Source organism: Salminus brasiliensis, chromosome 1, assembly GCF_030463535.1.
Source record: "Salminus brasiliensis chromosome 1, fSalBra1.hap2, whole genome shotgun sequence".
Taxonomy (NCBI): Eukaryota; Metazoa; Chordata; class Actinopteri; order Characiformes; family Bryconidae; genus Salminus; species Salminus brasiliensis.
Genome location: NC_132878.1, coordinates 25,975,561 through 25,993,126, shown reverse-complemented (window position 1 = coordinate 25,993,126; position 17,566 = coordinate 25,975,561). Strand labels below are relative to the sequence as shown.

The window sequence follows — 17,566 nt, the reverse complement described above, 5'->3', positions numbered from 1 at the left end:
ATTATTCTGAATATTTATTTATTTTTTACATTTTACAGTTTGTTTACCTTTTATTTAATAATGTTAGCTAAGTTACTAAGTAAGTAAGAATAAGTATTTATTTTTATTTACTGTTTATTCCATCCATATGTTATATAGTGGCTTAGCTATATGGTGACCGGGGATTACTCTCAATGTACTCTGAGTTTCAAAGGTTAGTTGATCAATTAATGTTCTGAAAGCTGTGGAGTTCTAAAACTACACACATCCCCCCCAAAAAATCCCCCACTACCAAACAGTTAATAATAGCATCATGTTAATTGACTTATTGTGTGTTTGTGTGTGTTTGCGTTTTTAGGTGTTGGTGCAGATCGAGGGGAAAATGAGGCAGTTGCCGGAGGTGCGCTCCTGTCAGGTGAGCACAGCTAACCCCGGCACACTCCAGAGACTGTTGCACTCCTTCGAACACTCTCTGCAGCTGCTTGTCTCACAGGTGAGCCACACACACACACTTAACACCTGTACAGACCAGGTGCAGCCACCACTACTGATAAACTAGTCTGAATGTGAGGAAAGGGAATTTCCCATTTAGACTCTGTGACAATCCTTACCTCACTGTACCTTACAGTACCCTAACAAAGTTTACCATTTATCGTCAAACACTCTCCTTTAAACTATGTGGAGTTGTTCAGTAACCTCTAAAAGACTTCTTTATGTGGTTTGTGACACTGTGTGACTGACTGTTATCTACAAACATAGACTAAAGTAGCTCCTGTAGAAGTGATCTTGCAGGGATGTCCTATTATGTCTTGCTACTTTACCCTTAAATAAACTGGTCAGGTTATCATACCTCATGTCCTATTATTTTTTACTACATTGCAAAATGCAAGTGTCACATTACAGTACTTCCCCTTTACTGTAAAAGTCACATTGCTGTAAAACATGGTATCCTATTATAGCATAACTTTCCCAGATGCTTTTTATATTTTAGGTTAGATTTTATAGCTTTATATAAAACATAAGCTGATACTTTCTAGTGAGGAGAACTGCCACTCTGTAACATTCTCCTGGTTGGTCACATGCTATAGGACACACCAGAGACACCAAATATGCACATTCTTTTCATGCAAAATTGCATCCAGCATTTTTATACATATTACAAGTCATTTCAATTGTATTTCTAACAGTTTCTTTGGTCTTATATGACATCAGTGAGGGGCAACCACTTTATTCGGCCAATGAGCTGGTCAGCCTGCCAGCTTTTTAGTACTTTTAGTACTTTTTTAGCCATATTACTAGCATCTTACTACTCCAAGGCTGTTTACTTTTTTTGTAAATTTTACAGACTTTTGTGTGTCTGTAATATTCTCCTCCCGCCACGTTTTTGGTATTGTGCTGTGATTGCCCACCTGGATTCTACAGTACCCCTGTCCTGCCTGTTTTGCTGTTTTCCCTGCTATCTACACACCTGATGCAAAGAGTCAGCTTCCTGATTTCGAAGGCTGTGTTATAGCAGTAAATCACAAAAATGTTCCAGAACTAGGGTTGGGAACCTGTGGTGGGAGAAGTTCCCCCTGAACTGGCTGTGATATCATATTAACTTGATTTAAGGGGGGGATGATTTAAGGGGATGCCATTTGTCTGTCCTGTTTGGATTAATATGATACACAATACAATGGTTTATTATCATCACATTGTTTGTTATTGATGTATTTTGCTATAATATTATTTCACTGACAGAATATGGAAAATCCCCTCAGGTATTAAAGCTGCAGCTCTATATTGAATTTGTTTCAGAAAATACATGATGTTATTACTTCAAATGATAATATTGTTGCTTGTTTTTGTGGTTTATTATTCACATATCTGGCTATAATTGTTACAGACCTCAATGCACTAATAAGGGAGTTTTGTCGAAATACTGCCTTTTATGTGAACAAAAAGTGTAATGACTGTAGAATGACAAAAAGCTTATATTTGTCTGTGAAATCACATGCCTGAATTGTCTATTTTTTCACAATTTGACCACTGGTTATAATGATTTGAACTATTTAGGTGCGTCAGCTGCAAGAGAATGCATCTCAGCTCCGTGCGATCTACGCCGGCGAGAAAGCCGATGCTATCCTGGCCCGGGAACAGGAGGTGATGCTGGCGTGGAAGGAGCTGCTTGTGGCATGCGAAGGGAGTCGCGTGCAGGTTACTACAGTAACTGATAAAATCCAGTTCTTTGCCGTGGTGCGCGAGCTCAGCATGTGGACAGACGGAATCATGGGACAGATCGGGCCTAATGAAGATGCCCGGTATGAGGCTGCACTTTAGTATTAACCAATGTTTTTTTCTTTGTAAAAGGAAAACACGCTGTATTTTAATTAGTTGTTGTTGTTGTTATCACAGCTGGACTATATATTAAATTAGACAGAAGAAAAGTACAGAATTTGGGCTCTGGAATGTGCAGCACCTGAACTATTCAGCTGCCATTTTTCTCTCATCTTGTCAACGGCATTCAAATGGGAGTGATAAAACACATCATTCCTTTCTTTGTGTGTGTGTGTGTGTGTTGTAGGGATCTGTCAGCCCTGGAGAATATGATCTCCCAGCACCAGAATCTGAAAAGTAAGATGGAGAACAAGAGCAAGAGCTTCTTGCAGTGTGTGGACATGGGAAAGATGCTGCTTGCTGCACACAACCCTGCAGCTGAGGAGGTACACACAATCACATATATACACACCACAGAATATAGAGCAGGTAAACATGAACTTATTGGCATTGTGAGAAGCTGCTGGTCAATCTGCTAAACTGTTCTACCACCAAAAGAGTTTAAGCAGACCAAACTGTATTACTGCAACAGCATTACTACTGGAAAAGTGGTAAACTATGGCAAAAGCTTAAAAAGTTACAAAAAAAAAAGTTACTTTAAAGCCTTTACATGTCTAAACCTCAATTTAATCCAAATGACTAAAATATCCAGTTGATCCAAATTAAGTTAGATGGACCATGACAATGGTCAAAACTTGGATAATTTCAGTCTTAGACTAATAGTGAGCCATTGGTGTGCATGTAAACAGGGCTAGTCTGTTATATAATGCTATGTCCCCCCACCTCCCCTTTCTGTCTCACTTAGGTGAAAGAGAAGTTGGAGTATGTGATGGCAAAGCAGAAAGATCTGAATGAGAAGTGGGACCAGCACTGGGAGAGGCTTCAGTGCAGTAAGAGCATCTATGTGCTGATAATGACATTAATTTACACGCTGTGTGCTTTTTAATTAATACTGATGTTTTGCAATGTTACACAACTTTACAAAACATTGTCAAATTACACTACGTACACAGATAACTTTGACACCTCGAATAACCATTTATGCTTAAATGTTATACTGTTTGTTGATGTTTTTGTTTAGAACTTATTTAAAATAGCCCTATATAGCACCAAAAAGTGTTGAGTGACGATCGTTGAGTCGAAAACCCTTTCTGTTAGAGTGAACGATACAATAGGTAATTAGAAAAAACGAATCCAGTGTGCAATTCTATCACGTTTCCATTTCAAAAAATGTCAAAACATAGCAAACAAAGAATGAATGTCAGTATAACCAATGTTGTTTTTTTGTGTCTACAGTGCAGCAAAGGTTACAGTCTGCCCAGCCAAGTACAGTTGAGCAAGTGTGGCTAACATCAAAGGAACCACTCAGTAGCAGACGTGAGGCAGAGGGCGGACCGGATGAAGTAGAGCAGCTGATTCGCCGACATGAAGCATTCAGGAAAGCAGCAGCTACATGGAAGGAACACTTTAGCTCCTTACGACAGGTCAGAACAGAAACTAGCTCTGCTGCGTTCTGATCTATCAACAAATGTCTCTGTATAAATCTAGCAATATATTGAGTTTGTAGCTTAGTAAGTACACCTACATAGTAGCATGTGATGGCTACGGATTTAACAAGGTGCCTTTTGCATAATTGTCAGCATGATGTGTGACCCTGGACAGTCCTTTGCCCATTGGACATGTTGGACAACTGTTGTAGCCCATTTGAGGCAGCCGTTTAAAGTTAGACAGCCATTTAAAGGAGTGACATTTTGCACAGCAGCACTGAACCAGATTGAACCAGTTCAGGTCTATCTGTTTGCTTGCATTCTTCTTTGACCCCTTTGATCCCTTCTTCTTAAACCGAAGTTGCCCAGATCTGCCTATGGAGAGCTACACACCACACAGTTAGATTCCATCCCTAAACTAAACTTCTCTAAAAAAAAAAAAAAATCATAGGGAGCCAGAGATGTTCCAGATTTTTGACAACCACTTAAACCGAGATAGGGGTGTTGGAACTCAACTTTGTAGGAGGGTAGATCTTTAGGAGTTGGGAAGCCCTGCAATGAAGCCTGCATTAAACCCTAGAAAGTCTAACCATGTGTAAACTCAACGGCATAAACAGAAAACAGTTTCTTACATTCCCTTAAAAACCACTCTACTTTGCTTCAGTTTACTGAATGTGAAGTTGCTTTTGCTAAACGGAGGTAACAGCGTTTTCTCCGGAAGTAAAGTGCACCAAACAGTCAGCAAAACTATTTCTCTCGTATCCATAGTGGAATAATAATACTTTTAAGAAGGATCCAGTATTTTTACAGGACAATTTTCCTCCAAAAATGCTGTGTATTTGAAAAAATATTATTAAAAAATCTTCATATTCTGAGTAAATGAACCGTTTTATTGGTTGAATTTTTAAAGATAATATAAAATGCTATGTCAGTGTAGTGAATTGTCATTTAGTGAATAAATAAAGCCTACATAGACTCTTTTTTGTTTATATTTGTGGCTGTTCCTTTAAAAATGTGGTATACATGGCGACGCAATTCAGGCAAACTCTCTGTGCGCACAATAGTTTGGGAGATGCTTGAACCGGCATACCTAGCACTATTGTGCCACATTCAAAATCACTTGCTCACTTTTTTACTTGTTTGGCTGATTGTAATGCTCAGTTGAACACTCGTTCTAGAAACAGTGGTGAATCTCATTTATACCACACGAAGCAGGACACTTGTATGAATGTACAGTTCATGAGAACACTACTTAATAAACACTCTCTCCATGTCTGCCTAGGCGGAGAAACTGAAGGAAGAGCAGAGTAAGCAGCCTTCCACCTCATCTCTCCTCAACAGACAGATGTTCCCTCTCTCCTGCCTGGTGCCCAGCTCTTCTTCCTCCTCCTCTTCATCATCTCTCTTCCGGAACCCTCTCCAGGACACACTCCTTGAGCCCAAGCCCAACCCTCAAGACCTCTCTCATGCCATGGTGCACACAGCTACGCACCCACTTACCCAGAGGCTCACATCTACACTGAATCCGTACACACCGGTCATGAATGGCTCTTCCTACCATGGACTGAGCCAACAGGGTGTACTAGGGCTAGAAAGCCCTAGCTACCATGGACTAAACCAACAAGTCAGCGTTTTGGGGGTGAACAGCTCCAGTTACACTGGATTAAATCAACAGGGTGTTTTAGGGGTGGACAGCTCTAGCTACACCGGGTTAAACCAGCAGGCTGTCATGGGAGCTGATTGCTCCAGCCATCACAGCCTGAACCATCTTGGCGCCGTGGGGGTCACCGAACCCAAATTGGCGTACGCCTGGCAACACCTGAAAGCTGACTACCTCCAGCCCAAAATCAACCACATCCACAAAGCTGTTCCACCTCTTTTGGAAGCCCACCACAGCCATTTCGTTGGTGGAGCAGCAGATAGCCCTGGGACTCCAATGGGCATGGATCCCTCTCTGGAAATGATCCACAGCAGGCTGCAGAGGGACCCTCGAGGCAGCCGCTCGGACCCCCAGATGGATCACCTGCGACGGGAGAGGGAGTACCGACTGGGTCGACAGACATCTAGCGAGCAGGAGATCCAGGCCAGGCTGAATGAGCTGCCGCTGATTGTGCGGCAGGAGCGCTATCGGCGGCGGCTGGAAAGGCAGTCGTCCAGCGAGCAGGAAGGCAGTGGCAAACACAGGCTGCAAAGGCAGGACTCCAGTGACCAGGAGTCTGGGAAAGAAGGATCAGACAAGAGGCAGTCAGGGTGAGGGATAGTGTGTGTTTGCATGAATGAATGGATAATACAATGGCTGTTAGTATCCCACAAACGTTCATCGGGCATCTGGTGTATCTTAATGCGACTGTGGTTAACAAAAGAGGAGTCGTGTGTAATCTTAAGTAGTCTTATGTAAGAAAGTCTTATGTGTCACAGTTAATTGTTTGGATATTCAGGGTGTATATGTATTTATAATTGCACTAATAGTGAATGTTTTGTATCTCTCACTCTCTCACATGTCTTGCTGTTGTAGGGAGAAGCGCTCCACCATGGCTGAGATCGTTGAACAGGTACAGGAGAGAGAAGCATGCCATGTGAGTACTGCTGCTTGTTTCACTATTACATGAATAGTGTCCCAAAGGTTACCACAGTCATATGTGTGGTGGATAGTTTTTTGTCAAAATTAATATATACTACGACTTTATAATGTTTGGAAAATCGCATCTTTTTTATGACGTAGTATAAGATAATAAGCCTTAAACATTTGAGGATTCAAAATCCAGTTATCTGGCTATCTGGCCAGCGGTAAAACATTAGCATACACAGTAGTGATGTCTAAATCTGATATGGGAGTGATTGGTAATGCATTTACTCTGTAACTACAGTGTCTGTGTAAGCTTTTTGGGGTTTTATATAAGCTTTGGGTTATAATGCTGTCATGGGTTATAGGCAGTAGAGGCAGTAGTATTTAGGCAGTAGAGAACAAGGCATCTCATTTTTGTGAATTCTGGGTATCTGTTACTTGTTAGGTTGACTGCTTTACCTACCAGCCACTGATCAGCAATAGGAAGTTAAACATTCTGTAGAAACTGAACAGCTTTGGTCCAAACCATTTGCTATTTTGATAGATTAAGTTGTAAAAATTCTATATATATACAAATAATTATATATGAATAAACAGATATTTTAAAAATCTTTCTCAGGCAAGAGGAGAGACCTATCGGCCTCCCAGCAGTCTTTCAGCCCCTGTCACTCGCCTCGATCGCCCTCGCGCTCGTGATCGGCCCAAACCACGGCGGAGGCCACGTCCTAAAGAGCCAGAGGAGACCCGTCGATCTCGTTCTGCCCCGGCACAGAGCATCCCAAGCACGCCTCAGCCTCCCACACACACCGTCCGCCACGAGGGCTTCCTGTACCGCAAGCATGAGGAGGAGGGCAAAGAGAGGAGCCCCAATAGGTATTTTTTTAAATTGAATAGGTCACTGTAAACACTGACCATAGACTCCATACTTACCTGCATCTGTCATATGGAGTCTCTATGGTACACCTTCCATGCAGCAACTGCCCAGTTACTGCAGGCAGTACTGCATTGGTACAAAGTATAGAAACCCATGTAACTTATGAGAGTGGAAAATTTGGGATGTGTGTGGAGATATAGAGTCTATATTGGTTTGTTAAAAATCAGACAATGCCATTATGCAGTACTAAACTGAAGTAAACTGAAAAAAGTATTCCAGAATGCAAAGAAGCAACTGTCGAATGCCGCTGTTCACTCCAGTACAATGCAATGGAGTAACACTACAAAGAAACACACTTCATTCATTATTATTACAATAGAATTTTTATATGCATGTTTCATCCCGAACCGTTACCGAACGCACTACTACTCACAATTCTGAGTCCAAAGTCCTCTGTTCCTACACTAGCTGCTCCAAGAATGCAAGAATTATTAACCTAATGGTTAATAATTGGTGTTGGATGGAGCACCATCATTCCAGAGAACACAGTTCTACTGCTCCACAGCACAATGCTGTGGGAGGCTTTAAACCCCTCTAGTCCACACCTGGCATTAGGCATAGTGCCAATAGGTCCATGATTGTCTGCTCCAGTCCTATTCATTTGCTAATCCTTCTCTACAGGGACTAGACAAGCTGTATGTGTGCATTTGCACATCTTTGTCAGCAATGGGTGCAACATAAAGTAGCTGAATGTATTCATCAGAAGGGGTGTCTGTAAACATTTACATATATAGTGTACTTACTAATACAGTAACTACCAATCACATCCAGATTCACAGAACAATGATCCACGATCCAAGATAACAAACTACATACAGGACACCAAGGAACTTGTATTAAAGCTCTAACAGAAACATCTGGCTGTAATCTCTGAATAAGGACATGGACACAGCCATAGGAATTATAGAAATTCTAGACTTGTAGGAACGCTTGAAGCCATAACAACAAACAATTTAGACATTAATATATTTATTGAGATAAACTCAAAAACATTCTGTATAGCGTTTAATATAAGTAATCAAGGTGGTAATGGGGAAATTCTTGAGATACATACAACAGATACCAAAAAATGCATCTTCCCATTTGGCCTGGAAAATTCCAGCTTCATGTCTTCTCTTGCCAGAGGACAAAAGCTAAGGGTCCTGCCTGACCAGGTAATGGCATGGATTCCAATCACCCACATACATCACACCACATTTAGCAAACAGGATGCTTTCTTATTATTAAGAATTTATTATTATTATTATTTAGAACTTAATAATAATAATAATTATTATTATTATTATTATTATTATTATTATATACATGCTTACATACCATACTTCAAACCAGGCATACAGTTACCATACCTAATAATATAATAATTATGATATTAAAATGTTTACTAATCACTTAAAGCCTTTTGGGGGAGGTGGGTACTGATTAATAAAAGAACGAATGCAAGTCAAGAGCACTATATTGTACAGTACAGTACAGCAAATTAAGCATTTGATAGGGAAATGCCTGAAAACGTGCAAGACAGAGGGATAAATGATCACAACAAATTTAGGCAATATAGAGGGGGAGGAGACGACTGGCTTCACGTGTATTGGAGTGTGTTACATCTTTACCCTCCTAGTGTTAGGAGCATTGCTAGTGCTAGGGGTAGCTACAACGGGTGGGTTACTTGGCAGTACCATACAGTGTCAATATATCTGTCTGTGTATTGAGTTTGTAGCTTATTACATTCACTTAGTAGGAGGTTATGGGTGTGGATTCTACAAGGTGCTACTTCTACAATGTGCATGTCCAGATGTGTCCGACCTTCAGTCCAAAATCCACACTGTGGGCAGTTGTATGGCTTCTATCCAGTGCGAGTGCACTCATATTATTGGAGACTAATCAGCTGAGGAAACTTTTCCCACACTGTAAGCAAAGATACAGGTCTTTCCAGTGTGAGTGCACTGGTGTAGTTGAAGATCAAACTGTTGGGTGCAATTCTTCCTAGAGGTCTAGCAGGAATACGGCTTCCCTCTCATGCAAGTGCGCTGGTAGTTGAAGAGGACTCTGCAGAGGCAAATTCTTCCCACAGTCCTAGCAGGAATATGGCCTAGAGTAATCATTTGCCTACAGCTTCTATCCTGTGTGAGTGCGCTGGTGTAGTTTAAGCCTATTCCGCTGAGTAAAACTCTTACCGCACTGTGAGCAGGCATGCGGTTTCTCTTCGGCGTGAATGCGCTGGTGAAGGTTAAGATAACTTCTGTTACTGAAGCTTGCCCTACACTGGGTGCACTCGTACGGCTTCTCTCCAGCGTGAATGCGCTCGTGTAGTTTCAGACTATTCTTGTGCGCAAAACTCTTCTCACACTGGGAGCACTCATACGGCTTCTCGCCCGTGTGAACGCGCTCGTGTGATTTGAGGTAGCCCTTTTGAGAGAATCTTTTCCCGCACTGTGGGCAGTCGTACGGCTTCTCTCCGGTGTGAGTACGCTGGTGCAGTCGGAGATGACTCCCTTGCGCAAAGCTCTGTCCACACTGCAAGCAAGAATACGGCCTCTCTCCTGTGTGAGTGCGCTGGTGTTGTCGGAGGGTATTCTTATGGGCAAAACTCTTCCCACAATGGGAGCAGGAATATGGCTTCTCTCCGGTGTGAACACGCTGGTGTAACTGAAGATGAACCTGTTGAGTAAAGCTCTTCCCACATTCCGAGCAGGTATACGGCTTCTCTCCTGTGTGAGTGCGCTGGTGTAAATGGAGTTTACTTTTTTGTGCAAAACTCTTGCCACACTCTGAGCAGTCAAAAGGCTTCTCGCCTGTGTGACTGCGCTGGTGTAACTGGAGGCTACCCTTGCGAGTAAAACTCTTCCCACACTCCGGACAGACATGCGGTTTCTCTCCTGTGTGACTGCGCTGATGGCGCCGGAGACGACTTAGCTGGGGAAAACTCTTCCCGCACTGCGGGCAGGAATACGGCTTCTCTCCGGTGTGAACGCGGTGGTGTAGTTTTAAAGCACTTTTGTCACTAAAGCACTTCCCGCACTGTAAGCAAGAATATGGCTTCTCTCCAGTGTGAGTGCGGAGGTGGAGTTGGAGTCTTGCCTTACGAGCAAAACTCTTCTCACACTCTGAGCAGCCATACAGCTTCTCTCTGCTGTGAACGTGCTGGTGTTTTTGGAGCTCTACCCTAAGAACAAAACTTTTCCCACAACCTGAGAGAGCATCCGGCTTCTGTGCTTTGTGAACACGATGGTGTTTTTGGAGACTAACCTTAAGAGCAAAGCACTTCCCACACCATGAGCAGTGATGCGGCTTTTCCCCTGTGTGAATGCGCTGGTGTATTTGGAGACTATTCTTGAGAGTGAAACTCTTCCCACACCGCGAGCAGTCATACGGCTTCTGTCCAGTGTGAATGCGCTGGTGTATTTGGAGATTAATCTTAAGAACATAACTCTTCCCACACTGTAAGCAGTAATATGGCTTCTCTCCTGTGTGAACACGCTGGTGTATTTGGAGGTTGATCTTAAGAGCAAAAGTCTTTCCACACTCCGAGCAGGGGTGAGCTCTCTTTTCACTCATGTCTTTCTGGGTTAGTCTATCAGGTGTTAATGAGGAGAGTCCCAGAAGACTCATTCACTGATGTTCTCTTCAGTTCAGGTGCCTGTGGTGGTATTTCCAGATGTATATGAGACTTGCAACAGGAGGTCATTTACCTCTGGTGGAGAAATAGAACAAATGTATGTACACATGTAATGTTTAAACGTAATGTACATCAAATGCTTCCTGGTTGTCCCTCTTCCAACCTGTAATCAGGAACCCCTATAATGATATTCTGGATAAGGCTCAGGTGCATAATTAATGGCAGTTAAAGCAACACAATGTAATGCTGGGTAATACGTTTTAACCTCAATTGCGATTAATGAACAATTATATTAGCTGCATATGTGTTGCTCAGTTGGCTCTGAGTTCTCTTCCATGTTGCTTCCATGTCGCAGACTGGACAGGGCAGAGTCAAAAATACATTAACAGAATTTTTAATAAATATGTAAATAATACCATAAAATAACAGATTCCGTCTCATTGAGATTCTCCACAGACCTGCTAATTACACAATGTTACTCTGGACAACGCTTGTGCAACGCTGTGTAATTATCTTTGTGTTAAATCCTGTAATATGACTCTACCGCATCAGTCCACATGATTCTGGTTCTATATCTCAGCTTGTCCAGAAAAGCATGACCTTTAGTGGTGTCTCAAAGACTTATACTTGCTTGACTGTAGGTGTAGCCCAGGAGCAAGAACTACCTCAGCAGTGCTGCTTTAAATGTAACCTATATCATTCTGTTTTGTAAAGAGAACTGTTTTCCTGTTTGCCCTGTTTAAAGAGTTTGCTTTAACTTCCCTGTAATTATTTCTTAAAAGACAAGTAGGTCATAAATATCTTAAAGCGATCATATTTTATCCAGTAATCTTTTGAACTATGTTACAGATCACATTTAAAATTTTGCAGTGCTATTTAAATAAACTGAACAGAGCTAGCTGAAAAGAACAAGACACCATGCTGTGCTTCTGCCATGGTTGCAGTGTGATGCCATATTTTGGAATTTTTGGTTTGTTGTTGATTCATATATGAATTAATAACAATAGTTGTTGTCATTGACATTATTAATAATGTTGCTAAAGCCCTAAGATACACTCACTGAGTGCCCTTGTAGGAACACTGTACTAACAAACACTGAGTAGAGCCGCCTGTTGCTCACTTTGTGGCATACATTCCACAGGATATTGGAAACATTCTGTGACATTGAGATTCTGGTCCACGTTGACACGATTGTGTCGCACAATATTTTAGGAGCACTTTCATGACTGGCAAAGCCACTGAAAAACACTGAACTCATGAAACCGGTTTGTGGCAAATTTTGCTTTGTGCCGTGGTTCATTATCATGCTGGAAGTAGCCGTTAGAAGATGGGTAAATTGTGGCTATGAAGGGACACACATGGTCAGCAACAATACTCAAATACACTGTAGCAGTAATTGGTATTACTGAGCCCAAAGTATGCAAAGAAAACATTCACTACACCATTACACCATCTTCATTTGCCTGGATTGTTGACACAAGACAGCTTGGATCCATGAATTCATGTTGCTGATGCCAAATTCTGACCCTGCAATCTGTGTGCCTCAGCAGAAATATAGAATTATCAGCCCAGGCTATGCTTTTCCCGTCTTTAACTGTTCAGATTTTGTGAACCTGTGCCCACTGTTCTTGGCTGATCGTCTTCTGTCGGAGCCCATACACTACAAGGTTGGACATGTTGTGCATTCTGAAATGCAGTTCACCACAATTTTACACAGTGGCTCTTCTCTGGTCATTTGCTGTTCAAGCACTGCCACACACCATATGTTGTTTTTCATCTTCTTCTTTTCTTTTCTGCACCATTAAGTGTTCCAGAAAAATGTACAGGAACTGTGATGCACTCATGTCAATATGGACCAGAAAAAAACATCTGAAAATAATGTTTGAAAATCTTGAGAAATTCATGCAATGAATAACTGAGACTGAGCTAAAGGAGGCCCTGTCCAGTATCTGGTTTCTAGTACATTGCCTAGTGAGTGCATAAGCTAGCAGGTAGTCCAGAAGAGTGTTTTAAAGTCCTGATGGAGTCTAAAGCAAGAGGCTGAAAAATTGCCATTGCTATTAATCAGGAGCACATCTTGCAGAAGTAATTAAGAGTTTGAAGCCTGGGGACTCATTCTGATTAAACAGTTAAAATGAGGTGGGATTCTGTTTGATTGCATTGTAGACCTACATCCACACCGGCCCTTTGTGGATACGACTGTGTGGACACGGTATGTGTGATCACCTGAGAGGCTCGTGCTAAACGATACGGTGTGTTCTTACATATCTATGCTAGCGCGATACTGCAGTCCATAGGAATCGGAAGGTTTTCCACAGATTACCAAGAAATGTATTTCTTTTTGCATCCACTGTCCGAAAACTACCTCAAATAAAAGTATTCCAAACGCCCAATAGCGCAGCTTCGCGTATGCGCACAGCCGACGACGCTAACGTTAGCTTCCTATGATAATTTCCCGTTCCACCTTAATTGGTGCTGCCGTTACACTGTGGTGTCGTATAGACGCCAGGAGCGCCCCTGTTAGAACTACTGCACCATTTAAGGTGGACCACAAAATTCGACCAAGAGGTTGAAGAATAGGAATTCAACTTAAACGGCTTAAACAACAACCCAGGCGAACATACAAATCTGTAAACATCAAAACGGGCTTCCGGTACAATTAATTACACTAATATTATACATACCTTTCTCTGTTTCTCATAAAGTAAACTAGGTCCTCGCGTTAGTGCACGTCCGAAAGGAACCGCAGACACTGAACGACCGTTCCGTTAAAATCACAGCAAGGTTTTCCTGCGCTAGCTAGCTAATTGTCTGTTGTAGCGTTTCTCTTTCTCTTGTAGTAGCAAACTTTTAGGAACACACACTAGCTAGCTAGCTACCTGTTTTTTAACTGTAGCTACAGAGAACACACCGAACGAATTGGGCTCATCCATCCGCTCGGCGGATATACTAGCTAGCTAAATAACGCCCCCCCAAACATTCCCTATCAGTTATAGTCAAGCGGCAGCCCCCCCGTCCTTCAGAGACACACTCGCCGATGTGAAATCTGCTCTGAAAGCTTTTTGGATTGTTTTAGCACTGTATTATATGCTAAAATAAAAAAATAATACCAGTATTAAACGTTAACTGAGGTGTCTGATTAACTAACGAGGCAGCAGGGAATTAGCCTGTGTTAATATAACATGGGCTATTTAATCTCCCCAGTAAAAGGTGATTAAATAGCCTAGGACCACTGAATTCAGAGTGTTTCTGGTGTTAAAGGGTTAATTGTAGAGAAACATACAGACTCTGATTTCTTTACAGTGGTCCCCAACAGCACAAGTATACTTATTATATTCAAACCCCTCTACAACCAGCACTGCTCCCAGCAGACCACATACACACACACTTAACTACACACACACACACACACACACACGTGCAATTAAGTGTCATTTGTAATAATCTGTACATAATATTGTTCTTGCTTTTTAAATTCTTATTTATATTGTGTATATACTGTAAATTATTATCTACGTTTTTTGTAACTGAGTGTCTTGCTATCCCTTTCTGCTGTGACAGAGAATTTCCCCACTGTGGGACTAATAAAGGATTATCTTATCTTAATTGCACATAGATACTTGTCAGATAATAGTCTTAAAACTTAAAAACTGATCAAAATGGCATTTAAAACACTTTGGAACCAACCTTATTATAATAATATAAATTCTCAAAAATACATTTTCTATTTTGCCTGAAAACATTTTTTATCTATCTGTTCAGTTTAAGCAATAGGTTTAGCCAAAACTTTCTCAAAACTATCAAAACAGTGTTTTAGAGATCAGGCCCTGTAGACTACTGATATTACATTTCATGCATCATATTTAGACACATTAATCACATTCATTAATGTACATGTTTTATTACACTTTAAAGACATATGCACCATTATAACATATTTTGTCATTCCCCTTTATAGAGCTCTGAACCAGACATGAAGCCTGAAGTGAATAGGTCTGGTAATATCACCACTGTACTCCACCAACGAAAACAGAAAACTTCAGTCCACATCAAATGCTCATTATTCCAGGCAAACTCATAAATGGTCAGAGAGGCAGAGAAAGCAGATCTGCAGGTGTAAAATAACAACAAAACAGGAAGGGCCCAAAGAAAAAGGACATTGCCCAAACATTTGCATGGTGCTTCTCACTATAAAACTGTATAAAATAATAAAAAAACAATGCACTAGTCTTGCTTAAAATTGGAATTTTGAAATTCTTAACAGAAGTTCAGTGTGGTCATCTGGGAATCGTGACCATCGAGGTTAGCACAGGGTGTTCTTTTGAATTCTGGGACATGACGAATATACAGTTGGTAACATTCTTGCCTAATGCAAAAATATTTTGTGGCCACTACTTTCTAACACGTAGAAGAAGGATTTGCATGTTTCTTTTTTTGTTTGTTTCAGCTCTTAGCAACAGCACAATATCATTGGTGCTGGAGGATTTCTGGACATTATAAAGTCGTTTTCAATCAATATATGGACAGCCATCCCATAAGCCATCTCAAAACCATCTCGATATTTTCTCTATTTTCTCTTCATTTTCAGCAAATCATGGGTGAACCTGTTTTGCGTACTTAACAAAGGAGAGATTGGCTTCTACAAGGATGCAAGGAACACAACAACCCCTTACAACGACGAGCCACTCCTCAATTTAGCCATCTGCACCTTTGACACCACCAATGGTTACAAGAAGAAGAAGAATGTCTTCATCCTCAGGTAAAGAACTAGTCCTAATGCACCTTTCTATTTAAACACTTAATTTAACATAATGTAGACCAGGTTGCCTTCAGCCCTGCACAGACACTAGTAATAAATGTTAATTGAGATCACATCTAAATCTCCTGATCCTATGTTTTATCTGGTTTGATTGTCTTAGTGAGAAATAGGATACCCCTTCTGAACAGCTGGATTAATTGTATTGAATAAAGTCTTTCTGTTTTTGGCGATCAGATTTTTCTGATCTAATATTTCTTTTTCAGAGCTGTGCACATGCATGTCTTAGCCAGATGTCTGTGGTTTAGCTTCTTCTTTGTGTTTATCCAATTTGCTTTGGGAAAATATTAGTATATAAGAAATATTATGGCTGTGGCCATACCACATACTAAACCACATACTACCCTAAATACCTCATGAGTTTGGTACACCACCAACAGTACCATTACTACTGCGAAAATACTATTAATATGTCAGAATACAAATTGGGACTGCACTCCCTCGATTTTATAAGTGGCAGTAGGGGTAAACACCCTCCTTCTTTGGTGTTTTATTAATTAATGCCCAACACCTCCAGAGGGCTTAACAGCAGCAGACACACTCCCCCTCAGCTTCTGCCGCTAACTATAAGTTAATTGTCATCTTACAGTCCAGATCAGGTCCTCCTCAGCTGCCTCTGACCTGGTGACCTGGTGGCTGCCATAGAGCTTGCCCTTGAACTCCCATCTCTTTCAGGAGTCCAGTTGTAGATTTATAGAATATGCAATGTGTGCATATTTCAATTCACTCACTGCAACCTCCTGAGGCACACCTAGTTCCACAATGCATAGAACCTATGCGATGTAGGCCACGAGATCAGGTACTGATCAGGCCTGAAATTTGCTGACATAATCTCTGGTGGAAAGATAAGCTTCTATTGTACATCTGTCTGCATCTTCCTGTCATGGCATATTTCTTATAGGCTCGATTTCCTCCTTGTAGTTGGAAGCTTCGAGAGCTGCCCTGCTAGTACGATGTTTGACTGAAGCTTTCCAGCAGTTGTTTATTCATGTGACAGTTGAGGTCAGGGTGGTCAGGTCGGTTATGTGGAGACAGTTGAATGGGAGATAGTTGCTCTCCATACTTAAGGTGTTTTCCTACTACAACCTATCTGGATACTGGGTAATTAGTTACATTATGAAGATGAAAGCTAGAGGGCAGATGGTACATCTTGACATTATTCCAGAGGAAGTACTGCAGAAGAACTGCACAGCTTGGAAGTAGCTTTTGACCAAATGTATCATGGTCTTTAGCACTTGGAAAGGAACCCTTTCTGTCTGTTTGAGAAATTGCAGAATGTCCTAGGTGGGCGAGTTTTTCAGTTGCAGTAAAAGTCTTACAATGCTGGATTATGCAGATAAAAGACAATACACACAGTATGGCATTTATTGCTGCTAATTTACAGATTACTTGATTCAAAGGTTAGAAATAACCTTTAAATTTATCCTAATGTGAGCTCTGTTTTGTTTTGACCCACCACAGGACAGAGACTGAAGGGGACTACATCTTCTTGGCAAAGGATGAGGTAAGCTGGGGGATTTTGCAAGACATAACACATTGCAGCACATTGTTGGTTGTATTTTTGTGCTGACTAAGCTAACTAAATTCTATACATAAATAAATCACCACACCTACTTAATTGTAAGCACCTGTGAAAAAGCATTTCAATCAGGTTTCAGAAACATTACAGTAAAGAAAAATTATTTGAAGACAGATACATTTGTCTTAAAACTATGTGTCTATTGAGGTTACTGCACTAGTCTTTTTGTCTAGTACATGATTAGGTCTGAGATCACATACAAAGGGGTTAGTGAAGGTTTTTGTGTATTTGTGTGCATCTGATCAATACTATTACCGTTTTATTTTTAGAATT

At 41.1% G+C, this 17,566-nt stretch overlaps 2 protein-coding genes across 4 annotated transcripts in view; one reads left to right on the top strand and one right to left on the bottom strand.

Moving 5' to 3' along the window:
- sptbn4a (spectrin, beta, non-erythrocytic 4a) overlaps positions 1 to 17,566 on the top strand; it is a 55,109-nt gene that overhangs the window by 31,612 nt on the left and 5,931 nt on the right. For all 3 annotated transcript variants that reach the window (XR_011979303.1, XM_072676189.1, XM_072676176.1), the window contains exons 10-19: positions 338 to 472; positions 2,035 to 2,279; positions 2,543 to 2,681; positions 3,101 to 3,185; positions 3,592 to 3,779; positions 5,065 to 6,032; positions 6,298 to 6,358; positions 6,968 to 7,221; positions 15,487 to 15,657; positions 17,176 to 17,218. Coding sequence is in view for 2 of the 3 variants with exons in the window: in XM_072676189.1 (XP_072532290.1) it covers positions 338 to 472; positions 2,035 to 2,279; positions 2,543 to 2,681; positions 3,101 to 3,185; positions 3,592 to 3,779; positions 5,065 to 6,032; positions 6,298 to 6,358; positions 6,968 to 7,221; positions 15,487 to 15,657; positions 17,176 to 17,218 (2,289 nt within the window). In the remaining variant the exon portion in view is untranslated. The remainder of the gene's footprint in view (positions 1 to 337; positions 473 to 2,034; positions 2,280 to 2,542; positions 2,682 to 3,100; positions 3,186 to 3,591; positions 3,780 to 5,064; positions 6,033 to 6,297; positions 6,359 to 6,967; positions 7,222 to 15,486; positions 15,658 to 17,175; positions 17,219 to 17,566) is intronic.
- Positions 8,595 to 13,858, bottom strand: LOC140552155 (uncharacterized). Its single transcript, XM_072676205.1, has 2 exons — positions 13,583 to 13,858; positions 8,595 to 10,973 (listed from the first exon to the last, which is right to left on the bottom strand). The coding sequence occupies exon 2, from the start codon at positions 10,889 to 10,891 to the stop codon at positions 9,398 to 9,400; it is 1,494 nt and encodes a 497-aa protein (XP_072532306.1). The 5' UTR covers positions 10,892 to 10,973; positions 13,583 to 13,858; the 3' UTR covers positions 8,595 to 9,397.

What these genes read in the sequence shown, in the direction of transcription:
- LOC140552155 (XM_072676205.1), bottom strand. Translation starts at nt 10,891, where the DNA reads ATGAGTCTTCTGGGACTCTCCTCATTAACACCTGATAGACTAACCCAG.